Consider the following 20,126-nt stretch of genomic DNA (forward strand, 5'->3'; position numbering starts at 1 on the left):
CGGCTTCCTCTAAGCGTTACAGGTCCAGCGCTCTCCTGAGTTTCCCTATCCAGCCCATGCACCACTTCAGTAGTCGTTCTTTGCATTATGTTCCGCTAAGACCATAGAGTAAATGTAATAGACTGCGCGATGCAGGGCGATGTTGTAAAGGGACATTCATTTAAAAGTCAAAACCAAGGTTAAAAAATTATTGCCCCTTTAAAACACTGCCCAGACTTGCCAGTGCCTGCATTGCACACAGGCTGTAACATTTACTCCATGGGGGCGGAATTTGATATGGGGCAAAACAAAAAAGAGCGAGTAACTTTGGACCTGGGCAAACCGCACTGCAGGGGGAATGAAATACATTTATCTGAATCACTCTGGGGGGGCAGGTTTTTTTAATGTGGTTTTACCCAGGTGCACAGTTACTTGCTTTTTATTGCTTTGCTCCCAACTCACAGTCAGCCCCTTTGGCCTCCAAAACTGTGCACAGGACTCAGGGTGAGGTCTTACCAGTGACGTATAAAGTGGTAATATAACCCCCTCCCCCCCTTGCTTTTTTCTCAACGCTGCACTCTGCTAGTCAGTGGCCTTCATATAATCTCTGTTGTCACATTACATCATCATTTGTCCTAAATTCTGCTTGCGGGTCTGTCTCTCTTGTGCATTATTTACCTTTTGATGTAAAACATTAAACACACTCAAGTCCATCCCTCTATTTTCTGTAATTCACTTCAGCCGTGACGCTACAACACTCCGCCTACCGTCCTTCATCCGTGACGCTACAACACTCCGTCTCCCGTCCTTCAGCCGTGCCGCTACAACACTCCGTCTTCCGTCCTTCAGCCGTGACGCTACAACACTCCGTCTCCCGTCCTTCAGCCGTTATGCTACAATATTCCGTCTCCCGTCCTTCAGCCGTGCCGCTACAAAACTCTGTCTCCCCTCCTTCAGCCGTGCCGCTACAAAACTCCGTCTCCCGTCCTTCAGCCGTGACGCTACAACACTCCGTCTCCCGTCCTTCAGCCGTGCCGCTACAACACTCCGTCTCCCGTCCTTCAGCCGTGACGCTACAAAACTCCGTCTCCCGTCCTTCAGCCGTGACGCTACAACACTCCATCTTCTGTCCTTCAGCCATGCCGCTACAACACTCCGTCTCCCGTTCTTCAGCCGTGACGCTACAACATTCCGTCTCCCGTCCTTCAGCCGTGACCCTACAACACTCCTGTCCTTCAGCCGTGCCGTTACAACAATTCTTTTCGCATCCTTTAGGCGTGCCACTACAACACTTAGTCCCCCGTCCTTTAGCCGAGCTACTACAACAGTCCTTCTTGTGTCCTTTAGCCGTGCCGCTACAACACTCCCTCACCTGTCCTTTAGCTGAGCCGCTACAACAGTCCTTCTCGCGTCCTTTAGCTGTGCCGCTACAACACAACGTCACTTGTCCATTATTATTTATTTATTTTTTTATTCATTTTTATTTCAGAAAGGAACATTGGAAAATGGCACACAAATTTTATATTTTCTTCAACAGTGTCACAAATAACATTGTGTAATTGAGAAATAAAGTAGTTAATACATATGATCAAGACCAACATCACTTCTCAAAACAGAAAAAAAAAAAAAAAGTGAGACATAATAAAATCAGAGCTCAAAATCAAATTAAAATCAATAGGCGCGGTTGGCACATCAACCAAGTAAAAACTAAGGAACCGTTGTTGTTTGCATAGTAATTGGCGCATCTCCCAATAACAATCTGGTTTTGTACCAACTTGTGGAGTGAAAACATTTATGTAATTGATTTTGAAGGTCCCCTGATAGAGAATCCATTAAACCGCTCCCAGATGTGAAAACATTTTTCAGTACGCTCTTCCTTGTGTAATGAGGCCTCTAACCAGTCCCTGTGGAATACGTGGAACATTTTTGGTTTGAACAATTGTATGGATGGCGGTTCCCCGTGAATCCACTGGTGTAATATACTCTTACGAGCTACTGCAGAAATTCTAAGCATCAACCTCTTACTTTCCTGCACCATATTGGTTGTAAGGGGATATATCCCAGAACTGTCCATTCTGATGAAAGAGGCAGATCACTAAGGAGGTAGGTTATTGCGAATAGTCTAACCTGTTTCCAGAAATAATTTATAAGTGGCAATCCCACATACAATGCATGAATGTGGCATCAGGGCCATTGCATTTTGGGCAAACCCCACAATCAGAGATCCCAATTAAAAATCTACGATCTGGGGAAAGATATCAAAGATATGAAATATATTGTAAAACATTTCCCTGTACATTGAAGACAATGGACCTCATTCAGAGCCGCCTGCAAAATGCGAGCGCTCGCTGTGAATGAGGGCGGACGCATGTCAAAAAAGATCCGGCCTCCTGGCTGCTCGCTAGGCTGTGGGTTACCACCCACAGCCTTAGCGAGTGACCAAGTTGATGGTCGCGATGGTCAAGACCATCGCAGCTTGCCACGAGACCCTTGAGGTAGGGTCTCGTCTGCTGCAAGCCCCAGAGAGCTTTCGGCTCTAATAGAGCCGGAAGCTCTCCCACTGACATCACTGGTGATGTCAGTGGGGCCGCCTACAAACAGCAAGCGTTCGCTTGGGAATGCCTCAGGTTTGTGAAACCCCCCCCCGGCCCGCCTACAAAACGGGGCGAGCTGTTGATCAACATCGACAGCCGCCCCTTTTGTAGTGAACCCCGGAGCGAGAGAATTTCTCTCTCGCTCCGGGGCTTGCGCTTGCGAGCGGGTCTGAATGAGCCCCAATGTCTCCTGACCTTTAACCCAACTCTTACCCATTTTATTATCTATGAGTACAATCTGAGCATTTTCACTTTCTGTCTGCACTTTCTAAAATCTAAATAAGGTTTTAGCACTTTATTCACAGTAAAAAAAAAAAAAAGAAAACGTTTGTCCTGAGATTGTGGTGTTAGATTAATTTAAAGTGATTAACGCATTCTATTAAGGCCTTAACCTGTATAGTGTACTTATAACTTGGGATTAATACCACGTCTACGCTGTTTATTGAGGGTCCAAATTCAAATCTCTTCAGTTCTTGCATAAAACAAATGATTATTCTTTTTCGTGCATTATACAGAAATAATATGGCAGCGCACGTTCATCCAGTATAATGATACATCACATAACTGGGTGTGACTTGTATGAATGGATAGGAAAAGCAAAATCTTTGGCCACAGGTAAATCGCTTGTAAAATGGGTGTGGTTCAATAGATCGACACTAAAAAGGTCGACACCAAATGGTTAAGTCAAAAAGGTTGACATTTGCAAAATGTCGACACGTAATAGACCGACATGGATGTAGGTCGACCTGTACAAAAAGTTGACAGTTTCAAAAGGTTGACATGGGATTGGGCGACAAAAAAATGGTCGACACTTGTTTTCTAACCCTAAATGTCGGGGTAAGTGCCTAAACCTAACCGGCCCTCCTAGTGCCTAACCAACAATAAAAAAATAAAACAAATGCGGCTATCTTTTTTTGCGTGTGTGTGTCATCCATCCCCACGTCGACCATTTGTACCTGTCGAACTAAACCCATGTTGCCCTTCTTTGTGTCTACATTTTGTACGTGTCAACCTATAGACTGTCAACCATTTGGTTTTGACCTTTCAAATGGAATCCTTGATTAGGGATCATAGTGTTAATTGGGGTATCCGGATTTAAGATGGACAGTGTCTAGACAGACTGTCGATCTATTGACTGAGACAAAATATTGACTGACAAATGGTCAACAGGGACAAATGGTCGACACATGCTTTTTCAACATTGTTAGGGTTAGGCACTATGGGGAGAGTTAGGCACCAGAGGGAGGGTTAGGGTAAAGATTAGGAATAAATTACAAAAAAATAAAATACTTAAAAAAAAAAAGTGTGAATCATTTTTGTGTCTACCTTTGGTCCCTGTTGACCTGTTGTCTGTCTACCATCTGTTGTCGAGCTATTGAGTATCTAGCTAGACTAATTCGATCTTCTATATCACACCCGTTATCCTCTGAACTCATTTTAATTTACTGAAAACGTAACACCGTCAGTTCTCTCTATAAACTTTGATCCATTAATGTAAACTTAACTGAAATTCCGCAATCACCTTTCAAATGAAATACAATATGTATAAAACATTGGCAGTTTGAATATTTTTTACAGAAGTATTAAATAAAATAATGCCATACAGTTTTCTGTTAGAACGAAACGGTATTTTACAAGTTCATCCTGACAGGACGCGTTTCGCCTTGCCTTCGCCGTTACACATCAATTTCACAATGAATCATGCGATACAAGTGGGTATGGCTTGTCCATGGGGTGCATATAAATGAATAAAGTGCAAAAGCGAAGTTTCGCCATTGGCACAACACCTCCAATTCTTTCATTAAAAAAAAAAGATCTGTGTTAGTCACTTTTGCCAAATCTGTAGTTAGCAGGAAATACACGACCACCACCCGAATTGTTGGCTTCCTTTCTGCCCCAGACCGTAATGTGTGCGAGACTGATGTGGTCCAAGCAACGCGAGAATCTCTCACTCGCAGTTGGCTAAGGTTAGTTCTCAGCATCTTTTTCTTACATGGTTTAACTTAACAGGAAAGTAGCTCCTGAAACAAATGAATACGACACCAGCATCATTTGTACAGCGCTGTCTGATTCCAGTGTGCGAGTGCAATGATGACGTGTAGAATGTTTGCGTGGAATTCTTGGATGGCCACAGGTCACCTGTTCCTCCAGCCAAGGCGGTAATCACTTGCCTGCCGAGTACGCCATGTATGTGATGCATTGATCACTTGTGCTGCAATCCCATTACTCGCATAGCATTTCCTATGCTAAGCTGTAAGCCATACTGTCCTTTCTGTCACCCCCAGCCCTCTCAGGTTTTCTCAGAACACTCCCGTCTTTCCTCAGTAACCGTTTCATTAACTTCCTGATAACACTCTAATTCCACAAGGCAAAGTTCATCATACAGATCTTCGTTATCATTAGGCTTGCCATTTTCCACATATGCATGCTGAGGAGGATCCTGTAAAAACTGGAAGACATAGGAACATGTATTAATGTTTATATGGTACAGCATCTTGTACCCGGACCGGTGACGGGTATAGATCCACTATGATAAGCTTGTAGTGCGCAATAAGAGGATCCACCACACAGGGCGCAGAAAAGCCCTGTTATGGCCCTGCAATTAATGGTACTTACAGGGTTGTCGAGGCATAGGGCAGGCCAATGTATGGCTGGGGGTGTGGTCACTGTGGAAGACACAGTCACACCCAATTGGGGCGTAGATTCCCATTGTTCATGCCTCCTTTGCACTCCTGGGCTCTTTTAGAGGGGATGTAGTTATAATCCTGACCCGGTATTACGGATAGTATAAGGATTATGGGGGAGGGTTAGGCTGCGGAAGGCGGTAGAGGGTCAGGCTGGAAGGGGGGAGAGGGTTAGGCACCAGGGGGAGGTAGTTAGGATGCGGAAGGGGGGAGAGGGTAAGGATTAGACTGCCGGGTGGGGGAGGGGTTAGGGTTAGCATGCTTACCTACTTATACCGGGATGGTGAATGTCGGAGTGCCGCTGGTAATATTCTGACCACTGGCAGCCCGATCGCCGGGATCCTGTACCCATCCCCTACAGAGTCCCTGGCTTGGGTATCTGTACTCCCCCACCCCTCCCCTTCCATCTCCTCACAGTGTTCCTATCAGAGTGCACCAACATTTCATCCCTATATAGTGACATATACACAGGTACTCACCTCCTGCATGTGGGATGGCATCTCAAAGGGGGGGTACAGCAAATGCTTGAGTAGAAGGCAGCTTCTTTTGTGCATCAGATACGCGCCTCCCGCACACACGCCAAAGCCTAAGAAACTGAAAACTATAATCATCACCAGCTGCAAGGTCGTGAGTTCTGAAAAACAAAAAAAGACACAGCCACACTTACATGGTTTATCAGAGGCAATAATATGTACAGAACCATGAATTTATGCGTCTTTTTGTGATATCAGGAACCCAATGTTCTATACCCAGGGTTTCCCAAACTCAGTCCTCGGGGAACCCTAACAGTAGTGTTCATTCTAGCACCCTGCACCAATCACAACCTGTGCAGTTACTCTTTCCTGCCTGGGGGCCACACTCTGTTCTGGTGCTTCTAGCACACTCAGTTGATGCAACAAACTTCTGATATACAGAGCAGAGTGTGTTAGAAGCACCAGAGCAGAGAGCGACACACCAGGCAGGAAAGAGGAACTGCACGGGTTGTGATAGGTGCAGGGTGCTAGAATGAACACTACTAACCGTTCAGGTTTAAGGAAATCCATGACTGAGCACAGATGGTATACCGAAACTGACCTGTGCTTAAGCATGGATATCCTTAAAACCTGGACTGTTAGGGTGCATGGAGGATTTAGGGAACCAGTGGTATACAAGTGTTAGTTACATCACGCAGAGGAGCGGATACAGTGCGCCAGTTTGCGTTGCATATATACGCTGTGAATTTGCATGGTTAGAAAGGGATGGTATGCGCACACACACACACACACACACACACATGCATTGATGCAGGCTCGTGCAATTCTGCCACTTACGCCCGTCAGGACCTGAAAAGGGTGGACAGGGGAGTGAAGGTGCATTGTAACGCAGGGCGAATACAGTAAAGACATGTTTGCACAAATGCAGCTCCCGCAGACCTTCAGGAACACGCACATACGACCAATGAGGCTTATCTTTTGCACCTTTTACATTGCAGAGCAAATACACGCTGATCATTAAGTCCAATAAGTAAGTAATTTAAGTCCAATTAAGCCAACAGCCCTGCATTAGCCCCAGAATGCACTAGGTCACTGATTATATCAAATCCTTTTTGTTACATCACTGGTACCTTGTGCGTTTTGCTAAACCGGGAAAAGTGCGAGCAAATCTGATAAACGGTATTTCTATTCAAAGTTTTTTTTAAAAGACAACAACAAGTGCATGGTTTTTGCAGAGAGATCTGATCATCGCTGTGCGTTTCCGCCTTCTGCATGCAGACAAACCTCTTATATCACCGAGCGGTTTATGTTTATCGCTCTGGAGAGGACAGTAAGATATTATATAAGGATGACTGTATGCAACGCACAGATCGGAGGGCAAGCTGCACTGCTCCCCAGAGAACAGGATTTTAAATGAGATATTCTACTTTAAATATTTACATTAGACAAATACAAAAAGGAAGAGGAAAAAAAATTGTGCAAATGGCCATTAGGCTGAAAGGTGATGCGAGTACACTTGAAAAGGGCGGAGTTAATGATAAGTGGGTGGGGCTGTAGAGAGACAGCTGTTTAGCATGGACAGTCGGCTGAGACAATATATACAGTACTGTACGAGGGTTGTCCAAAAAGTAATTCCTAAATGCTCATAACTCTGAAATAATAAGCAACATTTATCTGAAACTTTGTCAGTTTGTAGTTTAATATGTCTGCTAACTATATATGTAGTTTTGTTTAGATAGTTCAAGAAATACCATGGAATCCAAGAGGAAACAAAGAGCCGTCATTGTATTTCTGGAGAAAGAAGGCTGCAGTGCTACAGAAATCCACAGAGGACTGAATAAAGTGTATGGTGAGCGTACAAGTGACTATAGCAATGTCAGAAGGTGGATGAAGCGTTTTCAATCAAGAGAATCGTCTGTGTGCGACAAACCTCGTGGTGGCAGACCATCAACAGCAGTGACAGCAGAGAACCAACACACAGTCGATGCCATGATTCAGAAAGACCATTGTGTGACCATCAGAGATGTCAGTGATGACCTTGAATGTAGCCATGGCACTGCAGAAACACTCATCAATGATTTGGGATATCGTAAAGTGTGTGCTAAATGGGTTCCAAAGCAATTAACCAGGGATCATAAGGCCCACAGGGTGGAAGTGTGCAATGACCTTTTGAAGCCAACCCTGAGAGGTTTTTGGAAAATGTCATTACGGGAGATGAGAGCTGGGTATTCCTTTATGACCCAGAAACAAAGGCCCAATCAAAGCAATGGAAACACCTAAGTTCACCTAGGCCAAAAAAGTTTAAATCACAGCAATCCGTTAACAAAGTCATGGCCACATTCTTCTGGGATTGCCGAGGTGTCATTCTCATCGATTACTTGGAACCAAACCAATCAATCAACAGTGATCGACACATTATTACACTTAAGAAGTTGAAAGAAGCCATCCGCAAAAAAAGGTCAACAATTCCACTGTCAAATGTCAACTTACACCACGACAATGCCAGACCTCACACTTCGATGGCAACATCTGCATCCATTGCCAGAATGGGGTGGGCAATAATGCCACATCCACCATACAGTCCTGATTTGGCCCCTTCTGACTTTCATCTGTTTGGCCCCCTCAAACACTGTCTACGGGGTCAACATATTGAAGACATAGAGGTTGTTAAAAACGCCATACGTTCCTGGGTCATACACCAACCACTGGAATTTTTCCAAAGTGGATTCACAGCTTGGATTGAGAGGTAGAGAAAATGTTTGAGGGCAGATGGTGAATTTTTTGAGTAGTCATTCTGTTACTAAGACTTCAAAGTATTTTACTGCAAATTTTCAAATCTGTATCTATAATAAAATTTGTGTTGTGAGCATTTAGGCATTACTCAATCTGTTCACCGGCTTGTAGCAGACGGCAATGTAGAACACAGGAAAATAATCTACAACATCCGTAACCTTTCAAACAGTTAGGACTTTAAATGGTTGTCAGCTCTTAGATAAAGTGTCTCATCCACTACCCCAGGCTCCATATCCTGCTCCTCAGAGGTCTGTCCCCAGGGCCCTTCATTCACTGCGCCATAGACATGCTGAGATTCTTCAGCCTTTTAGCCTTGATGGCCCAAGACCGTGGGAAAACCAGTCCCCCCTCCTTGCACTGTCACCCTGCTAGAGGTGATATGTCCCAATATTGGGGCCGTGAGAAGGTGACAAATAATACCCAGGTATGGGGACAGTCCTATTAAGTGCCTCAGTGAGTGCTGAAGGTGCATGTGAAATTACCTGTATCCGTTGTGGTGTCACATAAGGTATCACTCATTTGCCCATCTATATAATCAGTAGAAGACGTCACCCGTACACAGTACTTGGTCCATGGCTCCAGCTTTCTCAGGATGTAGCTCGTCCTTACGCCAAGATCAACTTCTTTCTAAAATATCAGGAATGAGAACAGTCACACTGTACTTAGGTTCACACATCTGCTGAGATTGCTCCTTTAGTCAATAACCCTACCACATGATCACCATGTATGTACCCAGCGGCGGTGCCATGTAACGATACAGCGCACACGCCGTACACACTGCACAATCCGGTGTACCGCGGCGCGATGGGTCGTTCCATGCTGCATGTAACAGCACAAGTTCCTTCATTGCATCGTCCATTCTGTGGTGCAGAACAGCAGATGGGGCGATGAGATGAATGACTGTTGTGCAGGTGCAATCGGGTGTACACACTGCACGATCCGTACCATAGATCTTATAGTGTGTGCCCAGCTTTGCATATTTGAAAGATTCATAAATAGACGTATTTAAAAAAACAAATCAAACGGTTTAACCAGTTTCACTGCAGCTCTGCATAACACCATAAATAATCAACTAACCTAATAAATTAAGTTCAGTAACAGGCACATCCTATAATACACACACTCACCTGAATAATGACCATGCATATTGGCCCAGTGACGTGCACATGTACAGGCAGCCACACGGGCCCAGTGACACATGTACAGGCAGCCATATGGGCGCAGTGACACATGTACAGGCAGCCATATGGGCCCAGTGCACATGTGCAGGCAGCCACACGGGCCCAGTGACACATGTACAGGCAGCCACACGGGCCCAGTGACACATGTACAGGCAGCCACACGGGCCCCGTGACACATGTACAGGCAGCCACACGGGCCCAGTGCACATGTGCAGGCAGCCACACGGGCCCAGTGACACATGTACAGGCAGCCACACGGGCCCAGTGACACATGTACAGGCAGCCACACGGGCCCAGCACATACATACAGCCAGCCACACGGGCCCAGGTACACGTGTGATATGAAATTCCTCTGGATCGTGCATAAAAATATCTGGACCTATTGTTCCTTTAGTCGGTTCTATGTGTGTATATGTATATATGTATATATATATATATATATATATATATATATACACACACACTTTTACACACATATACACACACACATTAATTACTTTTAAAAGAAGTCACGTGTTGAGGAGGAGTCACTAATAACACTGTGCCACATGAAGGTACGGAATAGTTAGAGGAGATAATCTAGATCAGAATGTCATACCTTCTCTCCGGTATGTTCCTTCCAGTAATACAGCCGGTAAGTCATCTTCCATTCTTTGGGTATCGGTGTAAAAGGGGGGGAAAAGTCTACTTCCAGCTTTCTCGAATCGGAAATGAGGATCAGAGACGTCACGGGACCTATTGTTGCTGCAGAGAAGAACAACACTGTGAATGCGTAATATTGTACATGCAGAAATCTCTCCCTACAGGGTGCTATCACCAGCACAGGCTGAGGCCGAGCAGCACGCTACAGTCAGGCAGGATTTACCCAATAAAGGCACATGTGCAGACAGGAAACACAAAAATATTTATATCTCTCTTTTTAATACTGCTCTTTATTTTCATCTAACCAACCATCCGATTAGGCGGCGATGTTGTACACAATCCTATTGGGTGGGATATTAAACCCATTATATATATATATATATATATATATATATATATATATATATATATATATTACACACACACATACACATATACACACACATATACATATATATATATACATACACACACACACACACACGCTTAAGAGGCGCTCAGAATCTGGAAGTAACAGGAGGACCTGTACAATGTCTCTCCACCTAACGCCGCAATCTCTGCCGCCTTCTTCTATTGTGTCCATCCATATCCCCTATAGTAATGTAAGCTGGTAAGAGCAGGGTCCTCAACTCTTTACAGTCTCTACATAATAAGGACCTCTGCACACTGTACTATGGCTCTACAGAATCCTTCTGGACACTGTGTGCTGATCCTTTGGGAAAAGTCTCCGTCAACAAAAACTAGCCCGGAACCTAAAGCACGGAATTCTACCGCTCATATTGTTCACTGAAACCCGCCCGGTAGCTGCACTATATTTGGAGACCCAGTGAGTGCCGCATTAAATCTCCCACTGATAGTTACTGCTACTGCAACTGCATTTTGGATTGAAAAGTCAACTAGAACTTTGCTTATAAGCCGGATATCAACGGATAAAGCTCAGAAAACTGCGGGAGGCTGCTTCATGCCGGAAAGTGTCCGTAAGATATATTGTCTCAACACTGATTAGTTTACACTGACATGATCCTAAACTGGCAAAAGCAGTTTTACACGTACCTGCACCTTGGAGAAATAAAGGTTATTTGTCACTGCACTGACTGGGACACAGATACTGGCTAATGGAATTTATAATGAGTAGGGGGAATGCTACGGGCATCATTCTGAGGTGGCAGTAAAGCAAAAAAGAGCAAATAACTGTGCACCTTGGTAAAGCCGCGCTGCCCTGCAGCTGGGGGAGACGTCACATGTGCAGAGAGGGGAGTGGCCAAACTCAGATCTAAATGGCAGAGTAACAAAAGAGCTGTCCGACATTTGCGGGCTACATGCAACAGCAGCCAGTATTTACCCTGCATGCACACACATAAATGCATCTGCCCCCCTTCTGGTGCAGCATGACGTGTCCAGGTGCTTGACTCCCACCTCCGAATCCAGCCCCTTTGTGTTTTTAATTGCATTTTACTGATTGTTATATTGAATACATTAAGTCTTCATTATAAGACACTGTCACAGTATTGCTATAGTTATGTATATTTGCAAGTTGACACATCGCAGTTTGTTACTTCTTTTCTATTTTGTTTTGAGAAAAGAACCCCTGTGAAAACTTATAAATAAAAGCGAACGACGACAACAATCAATTGAATTGCGCGGATAGGGGGCGGGTGCGCTCCAGCGAATTTAGTTGCGTTCACGTAATGCCAGAGCATCTATGGCCAATTTGCCTTCACCTCTGCATGGATCTCACAAGGACAGCACACTAATTAGACAGAGTTGCTCCTTTTCTCTGCCGTCTTGCTGCATGTTGATAAAGGAGAAAGGGTACATGAAGAATAATCCGGTATCTACTTACTGTTTTTACTTGCTTGGAAAACGGGTGTCTGGCTCCAGGCAGACCTCTGCGCTCCCAGCTGAGCCTGGACCTTCAGCGTACCTCTCCAAAGCCGATTTATGTGTGTAAAGTCGCACTGTGTCTCGCTGATGTTTGCACACAGTATACGATGGTCATTGTACCTGTAACACACACACACACAGATACAGCCGCCTTATACAACTGCCCATGAGAAAACACCAAACATGGGACAGGGTCAATCTTTCACAATACCAGTGGTCTCCAACGTTAATTGAGGTGTGAGCTACTTTGGAAAAATTAAACCTCCCGAAGAGCTACTAAAATTGTGTAAAAAAAAAAAAAAATCTGGCTAATAACCGAACAATTGAAGGTAATTTAATGAAAATTAAAAAAAAAAAAAAGAAAAAAAATGTTTAACAGAAAATAAAAATGCATTTAATTATTACAGTGATATTGTTGTAGTTTGTACATACAATTTAAGCACAGGCACATTTCACTGTTAATTACCGGCTAGTAGAGGAGCAAAAGATATAGGCAGGGCTGCTGTGTGATTTTCAGGCAGGACTGGGCGGGAGTCACTCGCTCCACTGTAGCGTAGACGCCGCGGGTGGAACCACGGGGAAGTGCGTCAGGCGATTGCTGTAGAGGTTACGGCAATCACCTAATGTGCTTCTCTGTGACTCCACCAAACGCTTTCATGCCACACGTCAGAGGTCACTTCCTTCTAGTTGACTCGGCAGTACTGCAGTTAGGTGAGCTACCAAAATTAAGACCACGAGCTACAGGTTGGAGACCACTGGGATAAACTGTCCGCTTATGCAAAATTAGCACACGTTTTTCCACCCGAAGTGTTCCCCAGTTTATTTAGTTTTTTTTTTTTTTTCAAATTAAGTTTGTTTTTAATATAGATATATATTTTTTTTTCTAAACTAGTAAAACAATAATAATAAAAAAAAAAAACACACACCAGCCACCCAGCAGAAATTTGGATTTGCTAAAACCGTGCTGCAGAGGTGGTGGCCAGGAGACTACTTAAAATCAAGGGCCACTCACTCAAAAAGTATTCCCCATTTAATGGAGTGCACATTCGCTGGGAGCTGCTGTCTGGTACTGTCGAACTACATGTTCCAGCAAGGTACTGGTGGCCACTGACTGCCTAGTTCGAGGAATGTGAAACGGATGCATTGCTGCGTTACTGAGGCTTTGCACATCTGTCACCTGAGAAATGAGATGGCAAAACCGAGATATAGAGAGACAATTCCTCCAGCAGAGGTCAGGAGTCAGTGGGTGCATCAAATGTAGCAAGTCCCATCTCACAGGGTCTCACGTGCGTTAGATGTTTGTTGTTGACAGTGTAGCACGAAGTGGTAGAGTACGGAATTCCTGGCTTGAGTGATCTACGCACCACATACAGAATCATGCAGTCTCACACCTTCTTAATTTAGATGCTTCCATCTGTGGTTGAATTAAGGGCCTGATTCAGAGCCGGACGCAATTAGCGCTCGCTCGTCCAGAAAATAGAGGTGGCTATTCAAATGAACAGTTTGCTCTTTGCGGTCTGTTCACGCCTCTAGTAGGTGTGAACGAGCGAACAAAACTTGCGGTCGTTTTTTGGAAAAATACGCCCCCTGGCCGCTCGCATCCTACGTCATGTCCGCTATTTATTAGATTAATCGAGTACATCGACCAGCGTATGAACTGCTCACTATTCTTGTGGGTGGTTTTTGCTACCACAATCTTGCGAGCAGTTCTGGCTATAAAATAACCCAGTGACGTGGTCAATGACGCTGCTGTTTTAATTATGCACACCCATAAAACGCCCGTTTTGACCTTTAAGCACGCCTGCGCTCTGATCTCCACTTCCCGTTTTCAAGCACCTTCCCCTGTTACCACCCACATACGCCTCATTCTGTCACTCAAATTATCAGGCATTCGCTATTTTGCGAGCACATGAATTTCGACCGCACTGACTGGTTCGCGCATTCGTATACCGATCCGTACGCATGCGCAGTTGGGCAAACATCGCTCAGAGCGAACGAGAGGCCGCTTACGAGCAGCTCTGAATCAGGCCCCAAGTTCTTAATTTGGAGAAATTGATAAAAGAAAAAAGGAGCTGGAGCAAGTCCGTATTTCTCCTGTAGTTCAGCAAAAGGTGGGTGGGGGGGAAGCCTCCTAAGATACGGAGGAGCATCTTCAGAGCAGCACTGAAAATCTAGGCAAGTTCCCAGGGAAAGGACCATGGGGTGTTGCCAAATTTGGGTGGGTGGATAATTATATGGCGCTAGCTTAAAATAAGAGAAGTGTAAATGTAACTGTCGGGATTTCATAGGCCTGTTCCAAAAATCTCTGGGATGGAAGGATAAGGGTTCCGGTAGTCCTGCGCCAGGAGGGGTTTTTTCATTTCATCCATTTTTTTTTCAACTCGTGGCTTGAGTGACCTGAGCTTAGGTGGCTTAGCTGCGTGGTTTTACATTTCCTAATTGGAGGAAGGCTAGATCTTCCTGCTGGTAAAGAGGCTTTTGACAGAATCTTTCTACAATATCTAGGGGTTTTGTCTTCCCAAATATATTGCAGCAAATTTATTTTGAAGGGATTGGAAAGGGCAGAGCAACCGGGGATAGACGCTTATTTTAATTGCATTTATCCTGCATACCGGCGAGATATAAAGGTATAGCCAAGAATTTAAATCCTGTTTATAATCAGTAGGGGACAGATACATTGAAATAGTTGCGTATATTCTTTGAATTTAGGTGTCCCTAGTTAATTTCGAAGAACTTTGTTCAGTGTGGGGGGAAGGTAGAGTGTTAGGGTTCCTAGGCTGGAATTGTTAATTTCTAAAGGTGCCTACACACACAACGATTTTTTGAATGATTATCGTTAAACGATATCGTTAAACGATATCGTTTAAAAAAAATCGTTCACTTTCTGAGTCAAACGATGAACGATTATTGTTCATGCGCGTTCACGTTTGTAGTATGTAGTTCAGTCAGACTTGTCAACTCAACGATTTTCATTAAGTTAATATGCAAAAATCGTTTGTAGTTCATAAAAATCGTTCATTACATTTAGTAAATGAACTACTCTAGTAAACGATTTTAGTTAATTTTTTCAAGGGAAAAAATTGTTTACTAAAATCGTTCATTAAACTAAATCGTTGTGTGTGTATGCAGCTATAGTCTGATAGGGAACTGTATTTGTCTAGATCTTGGAAAAAAAAATTGGGAGAGAGGATGGCTTATTGGTTGGAGTTAGCAACACATCGTCTGAGAAGAGAACATTTGTATTGGTGTGAGCCTATATGGAAACCTGTAATATTGGAATGGCTTCTTATCCTGGATGCTAAAGGCTCAATACCAAAAGAAAAAAACCTAGATTAGGGGTGAGAGAGTCACCTCTGGGTAGTGCTGGGCCCCAATTTTAATTTTTACAGACGAGGCATTGGGGCACATATCTATCTGGGAGAGGGCCTGGAAGGAAGAAGTTGGCCTGGCCTATATACTGTATATATATTTTTGCTATTGCCATTTCCTGATTTCCTAAATTACCCACCAGGATTATATGTACCTGACTTCCGTATTGTTTCTCCTTCATCCACTAGGGGACACTGGAGCCTCAGTACAATGGGGTATAGAAGTGGGTTAGCTGGGAGCTGGCACCTTTAATAAAAAAAAAACTTGAATGGTGGCTAGCTCCACCCCCTCTATACCCCCCCAGGTCAGTCTAAAATTTGTGCCCTGGGAGCTGGACCTATGCTCCAGTAGGCACACTACAAAACAAAGAAAGAAATCCATTTGAGGATACAGACAGGCAGCCAACTGCCCCTGCCTGTCTGCACCGCTGGAGCTGCCGGGGAGACCTCACCGCTACAGCCTGCGGTCCACGCTGAGATCTCCAGCTAAAGAGACCTCAGTCTCTGGGGAGCCCTAGACGCGCTGGATGCCCGCTCGTCGCAGGCTTTCCCCTAGCACAAATCCCGCCGCCGGCAGCCATAGCAGGTTCAAGGTCAGTGCATCCTGGTTCCCCGATTTGCGGGAGAGCCAGGACTTAGTCAGGCGGGTAAACATAGGAGCAGCATCCGCTTGCGCTGGAAAGGCGCTATAGCAGAGGAGGCGGAGCTTAAGTCCGTCTTCTGCTCCTGCCTCCCAGCAACCCCAGCGCATCTGCAGTAGACGCTGGGGGGCCATTTTAGAAGAAGGGCTGCTCCTGGAGACTGCACAAATTCAGCAAAAAAGGCCAGTAAAAAGGGTTCTTTTTAAGGCTGTTTATAGCTCTATTAATAGAGCTGCATAGGGTGCATAGCAATCTCCCTCTCTGCCCCCTCTTTGATACTGTGTGGTCTCTGTATCTGTCCTCTCTCCTACTGTGTGTATGTGTGTGGTGTGTGTGACAGAGTGCTGCAGCATGGGTTCCAAAGAATCTAAAGCTGCACAAAAATCATTCTCATGCAAAAAATGTGCAGAGAAGTTCACACAAGAACAGTCTAACTCTTCTTTGCTGTGTGACAAGTGTGTGTCTCAGCCGCAGGCTGCCGACACACCATCCCAGTCGTTATGGTCTGATCAAATAACTTCTGTTATGACAAAACTGTCCTTAGGAGCTTGAAGCAGCTCGCAGAGACAGGGAAGTGATCAGACAGAGATCACCTGAACCAGATTGGGCACATTCTTTAGCCAAATCTGTGGAGGGACTTACTAAAGTTATGTCCCAGGCACCCACTGCTGCCTCGTCATATAATGTCCCTAATAAGAGACTTATCCAGAATCCCTTACATTGGGATGATTCGGATAACGAGGAAGCGCAGGAACCAGAAGAGGGCGAGGTTCAAGAAGAGGTTCAGTTTCCTGATGAATCAGAACCAATATCAGGGCGTAGATGCAGTAATCACTGCAGTACACCTGGCCTTACATATAGAGGACTCAGAAGTGACTTCTAAACAGTCTATTTTTGGTAAGAGATTTAGACAGGCTGTCACTTTCCCAGCTTCAGAGGAGTTGGATGATATCCTAACCTCAGCGTGGAAACACCCTGATAAGAGGTTTCAAAGCTCTAAGAAATTTTTATCTTATTATCCATTTCCACCAGATAGTAGGAAATTATGCGAAACTCCCCCAGCTGTAGATACCTCAGTATAAAAAGACAGTGCTTCCTGTACCTGGGGCTGTTTCCTTAAAGGAGTCCTCCGACAGAAAGCTGGAAAACACGCTAAAATCCATATATACAGTGGCAGGAGTATCACTGCATCCAGCACTGGTTAGCTGTTGGGTAAACAAGGCTGTCGAAGCCTGGGCTACACAACTTGCAGAGGGTCTCAGGACAGGAACGCAGACTGAAGATCTTATTCAGCTGGCTGAGCAGATTGCAGAATCAGCCGCTTTCCTTGGGGAAGCTTCTAAGGACATACGTGGTCTTTCTGCTAGATCTTCGGCTTTAGCTATATCAGCCAGAAGAGCCCTTTGGCTGCGTCAATGGCACGCAGATGCAGAGCCCAAGAGAGCAGTAGAAGCTCTTCCTTTCACCGGGGAAGTTCTTTTCGGGACGGCGTTAGATAAGTGGATCTCACAGGCTACTGGTTGGAAATCCACTTACCTACCATCTGCGGCTCCCCCTCCTAGACGACCTTCTGCAGGACCTTCCTTTCGGTCCTTTCGTCGGCACCAAGAGTATTCACAAAGGTCATGGCCATCATGATGGCTCTGCTGCGGCTTCAGGGGGTAGTCAGTGTCACATACCTGGACGACCTCCTGATCAAGGGTCCGTCAGTAGCTCGATTCTTAAAAGACATTCAATTAACCCAGAATCTTCTCTTGCAACACGGATGGATTCTAAATGTACAAAAATCCTCCCTGACTCCGACACAACGTCTGCTGTTCCTGGGCATGATATTGGACACAGTGGAACAGAAGGTATTTCTGCCCCAGGACAAGGTCTCCTCCATTCAAAGCATGATTTTGCGGTATCGCAGAGTATCAGTACATCTCTGTATCCGCCTGCTGGGAAAGATGGTGGCGACCTTCGAGGCAATTCAATATGCGAGATTTCATGCCCGCCCCTTTCAGTTGAACCTTCTTTCCCAGTGGTCAGGATCCCACCTATTTCTCCACCAGCGAGTCCTCTTGTCTCCCCAGACGAGAACATCTCTAATTTGGTGGTTGAATCCCTCGCACCTGCTGACAGGACGACGGTTCGCAGTATGGGATTGGATTCTCCTCACCACAGATGCAAGTCTAAGAGGGTGGGGAGCAGTGACCCAGGGAAGACATTTTCAGGAGCACTGGACTCAGAGGGAGGCAGGTCTGCCCATAAATATTCTAGAGTTAAGAGCAATATTTTATGCTCTCCAACTGGCGCATCCTCTGTTGCAAGGTCAGGCAGTCCGAGTACAGTCGGACAATGCCACAGCGGTCACATATCAACAGACAAGGCGGCACCAAAAGCAGAGCCGCCATGAGGGAAGTAGGCAGAATCCTGCTTTGGGCAGAGGAATTCGCAGTGGCGATCTCTGCCATCTTCATCCCAGGAGTGGAAAACTGGGAGGCAGATTATCTCAGTCGGCAAGATATTCATCCGGGGGAATGGTCGCTCAATCCTCAGGTACTTCACCAACTAACTCTCAGGTGGGATCATCAACAGGCTGATCTCATGGCATCGAGGTTGAACCACAAATTACCAATTTACTGTTCCCGGACAAGGGAACCACAGGCAGCAGCAGTGGACGCACTGACAACACCATGGAGGTTCCACTACGTATACTTATTCCCTCCTTTCCCACTAATTCCTCGCTTACTTCAGAGAATCAAACGCGAGAATGTCAGAGTGCTATTAATAGCACCAGATTGGCCCAGACGAGCGTGGTACTCGGCAAATAAGGAATCTGCTGGTAGACGAGCCGTGGCCACTTCTTCTTCAAGACGACCTCCTGCTTCAGGGGCCGTTTATCTATCAAGACTTAAGGCGGCTTCGTTTGACGGCATGGCTACTGAAAGGGCCGTTCTTAGACAGAAAGGAATCCAGTCAAGTGTAATTGCTAACATGATTAGAGCTCGCAAAGACGTTACATCTCAGCATTCCTATGGAATATGGAAGGCTTATGTCACTTGGTGTGAAAGACGCAATTCACCTCCATCAGTATTTAAGGTATTACGTCTCCTTTTCCTCCAGGCTGGCATAACAGCGGGTCTTCGTCTGGGCTCCAATAAAGGTACAGATATCTGCGTTATCCATTTTCTTCCAGAGGAAATTGGCCTTATTACCGGATATCCAGACTTTTCTCCAAGGAGTAGTCAGGCTTCAGCCTCCTTTTGTGCCTCCTACGGCACCATGGGACTTAGATTTGGTATTGGATTTTCTCCAGTCTGAGACCTTCGAGCTGCTACAGAGGGTGGAGTTAAAGTACTTAACTTGGAAGGAGGTTCTCCTTTTGGCACTCGCCTCAGCGAGGCGTGTGTATGAACTGGGGGCCTTATCATGCAGCCCTCCTTATATCATTTTCCACAAATAAAGGGCAGAATTACGCACACAAAAATCCTTTCTTCCAAAAGTAGTATCTGCTTTTCATATTTAAGGATGACTCTCCAGCTTCTAAATCCTTAGATGTAGTCAGAGCGCTCCGGATTTATGTCGACAGGAAAGCTTCGCTCCGTAAATCAGATGTTTTGTTTGTTCGGTTTGATTTGGCCCGTCCAGGTTGGCCGGCTTCCAAACAAACTATTTCCAGATGGATACGTCTGGCTATCAGACAGGCTTATGTGGCGGCTGCCAGACAACCACCGACTTCCATTACAGCGCATTCTACGCGCTCGGTAGGACCTTCATGGGCGGCTGCTCGTGGGGTTTCTTTAAACCAGCTTTGTCGAGCAGCCACTTGGTCCGGCAAGCACACGTTTCTAAGATTCTACCATTTTGATACTTTTGCGGCCTCCGCTTCTGAGTTTGGCCGT

The 20,126-nt window shown here is 45.3% G+C and overlaps 1 protein-coding gene across 1 annotated transcript in view; it reads right to left on the reverse strand.

Annotated features, from left to right (window-relative positions):
* Positions 1-1,473: 1,473 nt before the first annotated feature.
* LOC148453791 (interleukin-10 receptor subunit beta-like) overlaps positions 1,474-20,126 on the reverse strand; it is a 42,635-nt gene continuing 23,982 nt past the window's right edge. Inside the window, exons 3-7 of the mRNA XM_088461675.1 lie at positions 12,190-12,350; positions 10,303-10,448; positions 9,006-9,150; positions 5,737-5,891; positions 1,474-5,022 (exon numbers count right to left, since the gene is read on the reverse strand). Of these exons, the coding sequence (XP_088317801.1) occupies positions 4,864-5,022; positions 5,737-5,891; positions 9,006-9,150; positions 10,303-10,448; positions 12,190-12,350 (766 nt within the window). The 3' untranslated portion in view covers positions 1,474-4,863. The remainder of the gene's footprint in view (positions 5,023-5,736; positions 5,892-9,005; positions 9,151-10,302; positions 10,449-12,189; positions 12,351-20,126) is intronic.

Source organism: Taudactylus pleione, unplaced genomic scaffold, assembly GCF_031769625.1.
Source record: "Taudactylus pleione unplaced genomic scaffold, aTauple2 ptg001086l, whole genome shotgun sequence".
Lineage (NCBI taxonomy): Eukaryota > Metazoa > Chordata > Amphibia > Anura > Myobatrachidae > Taudactylus > Taudactylus pleione.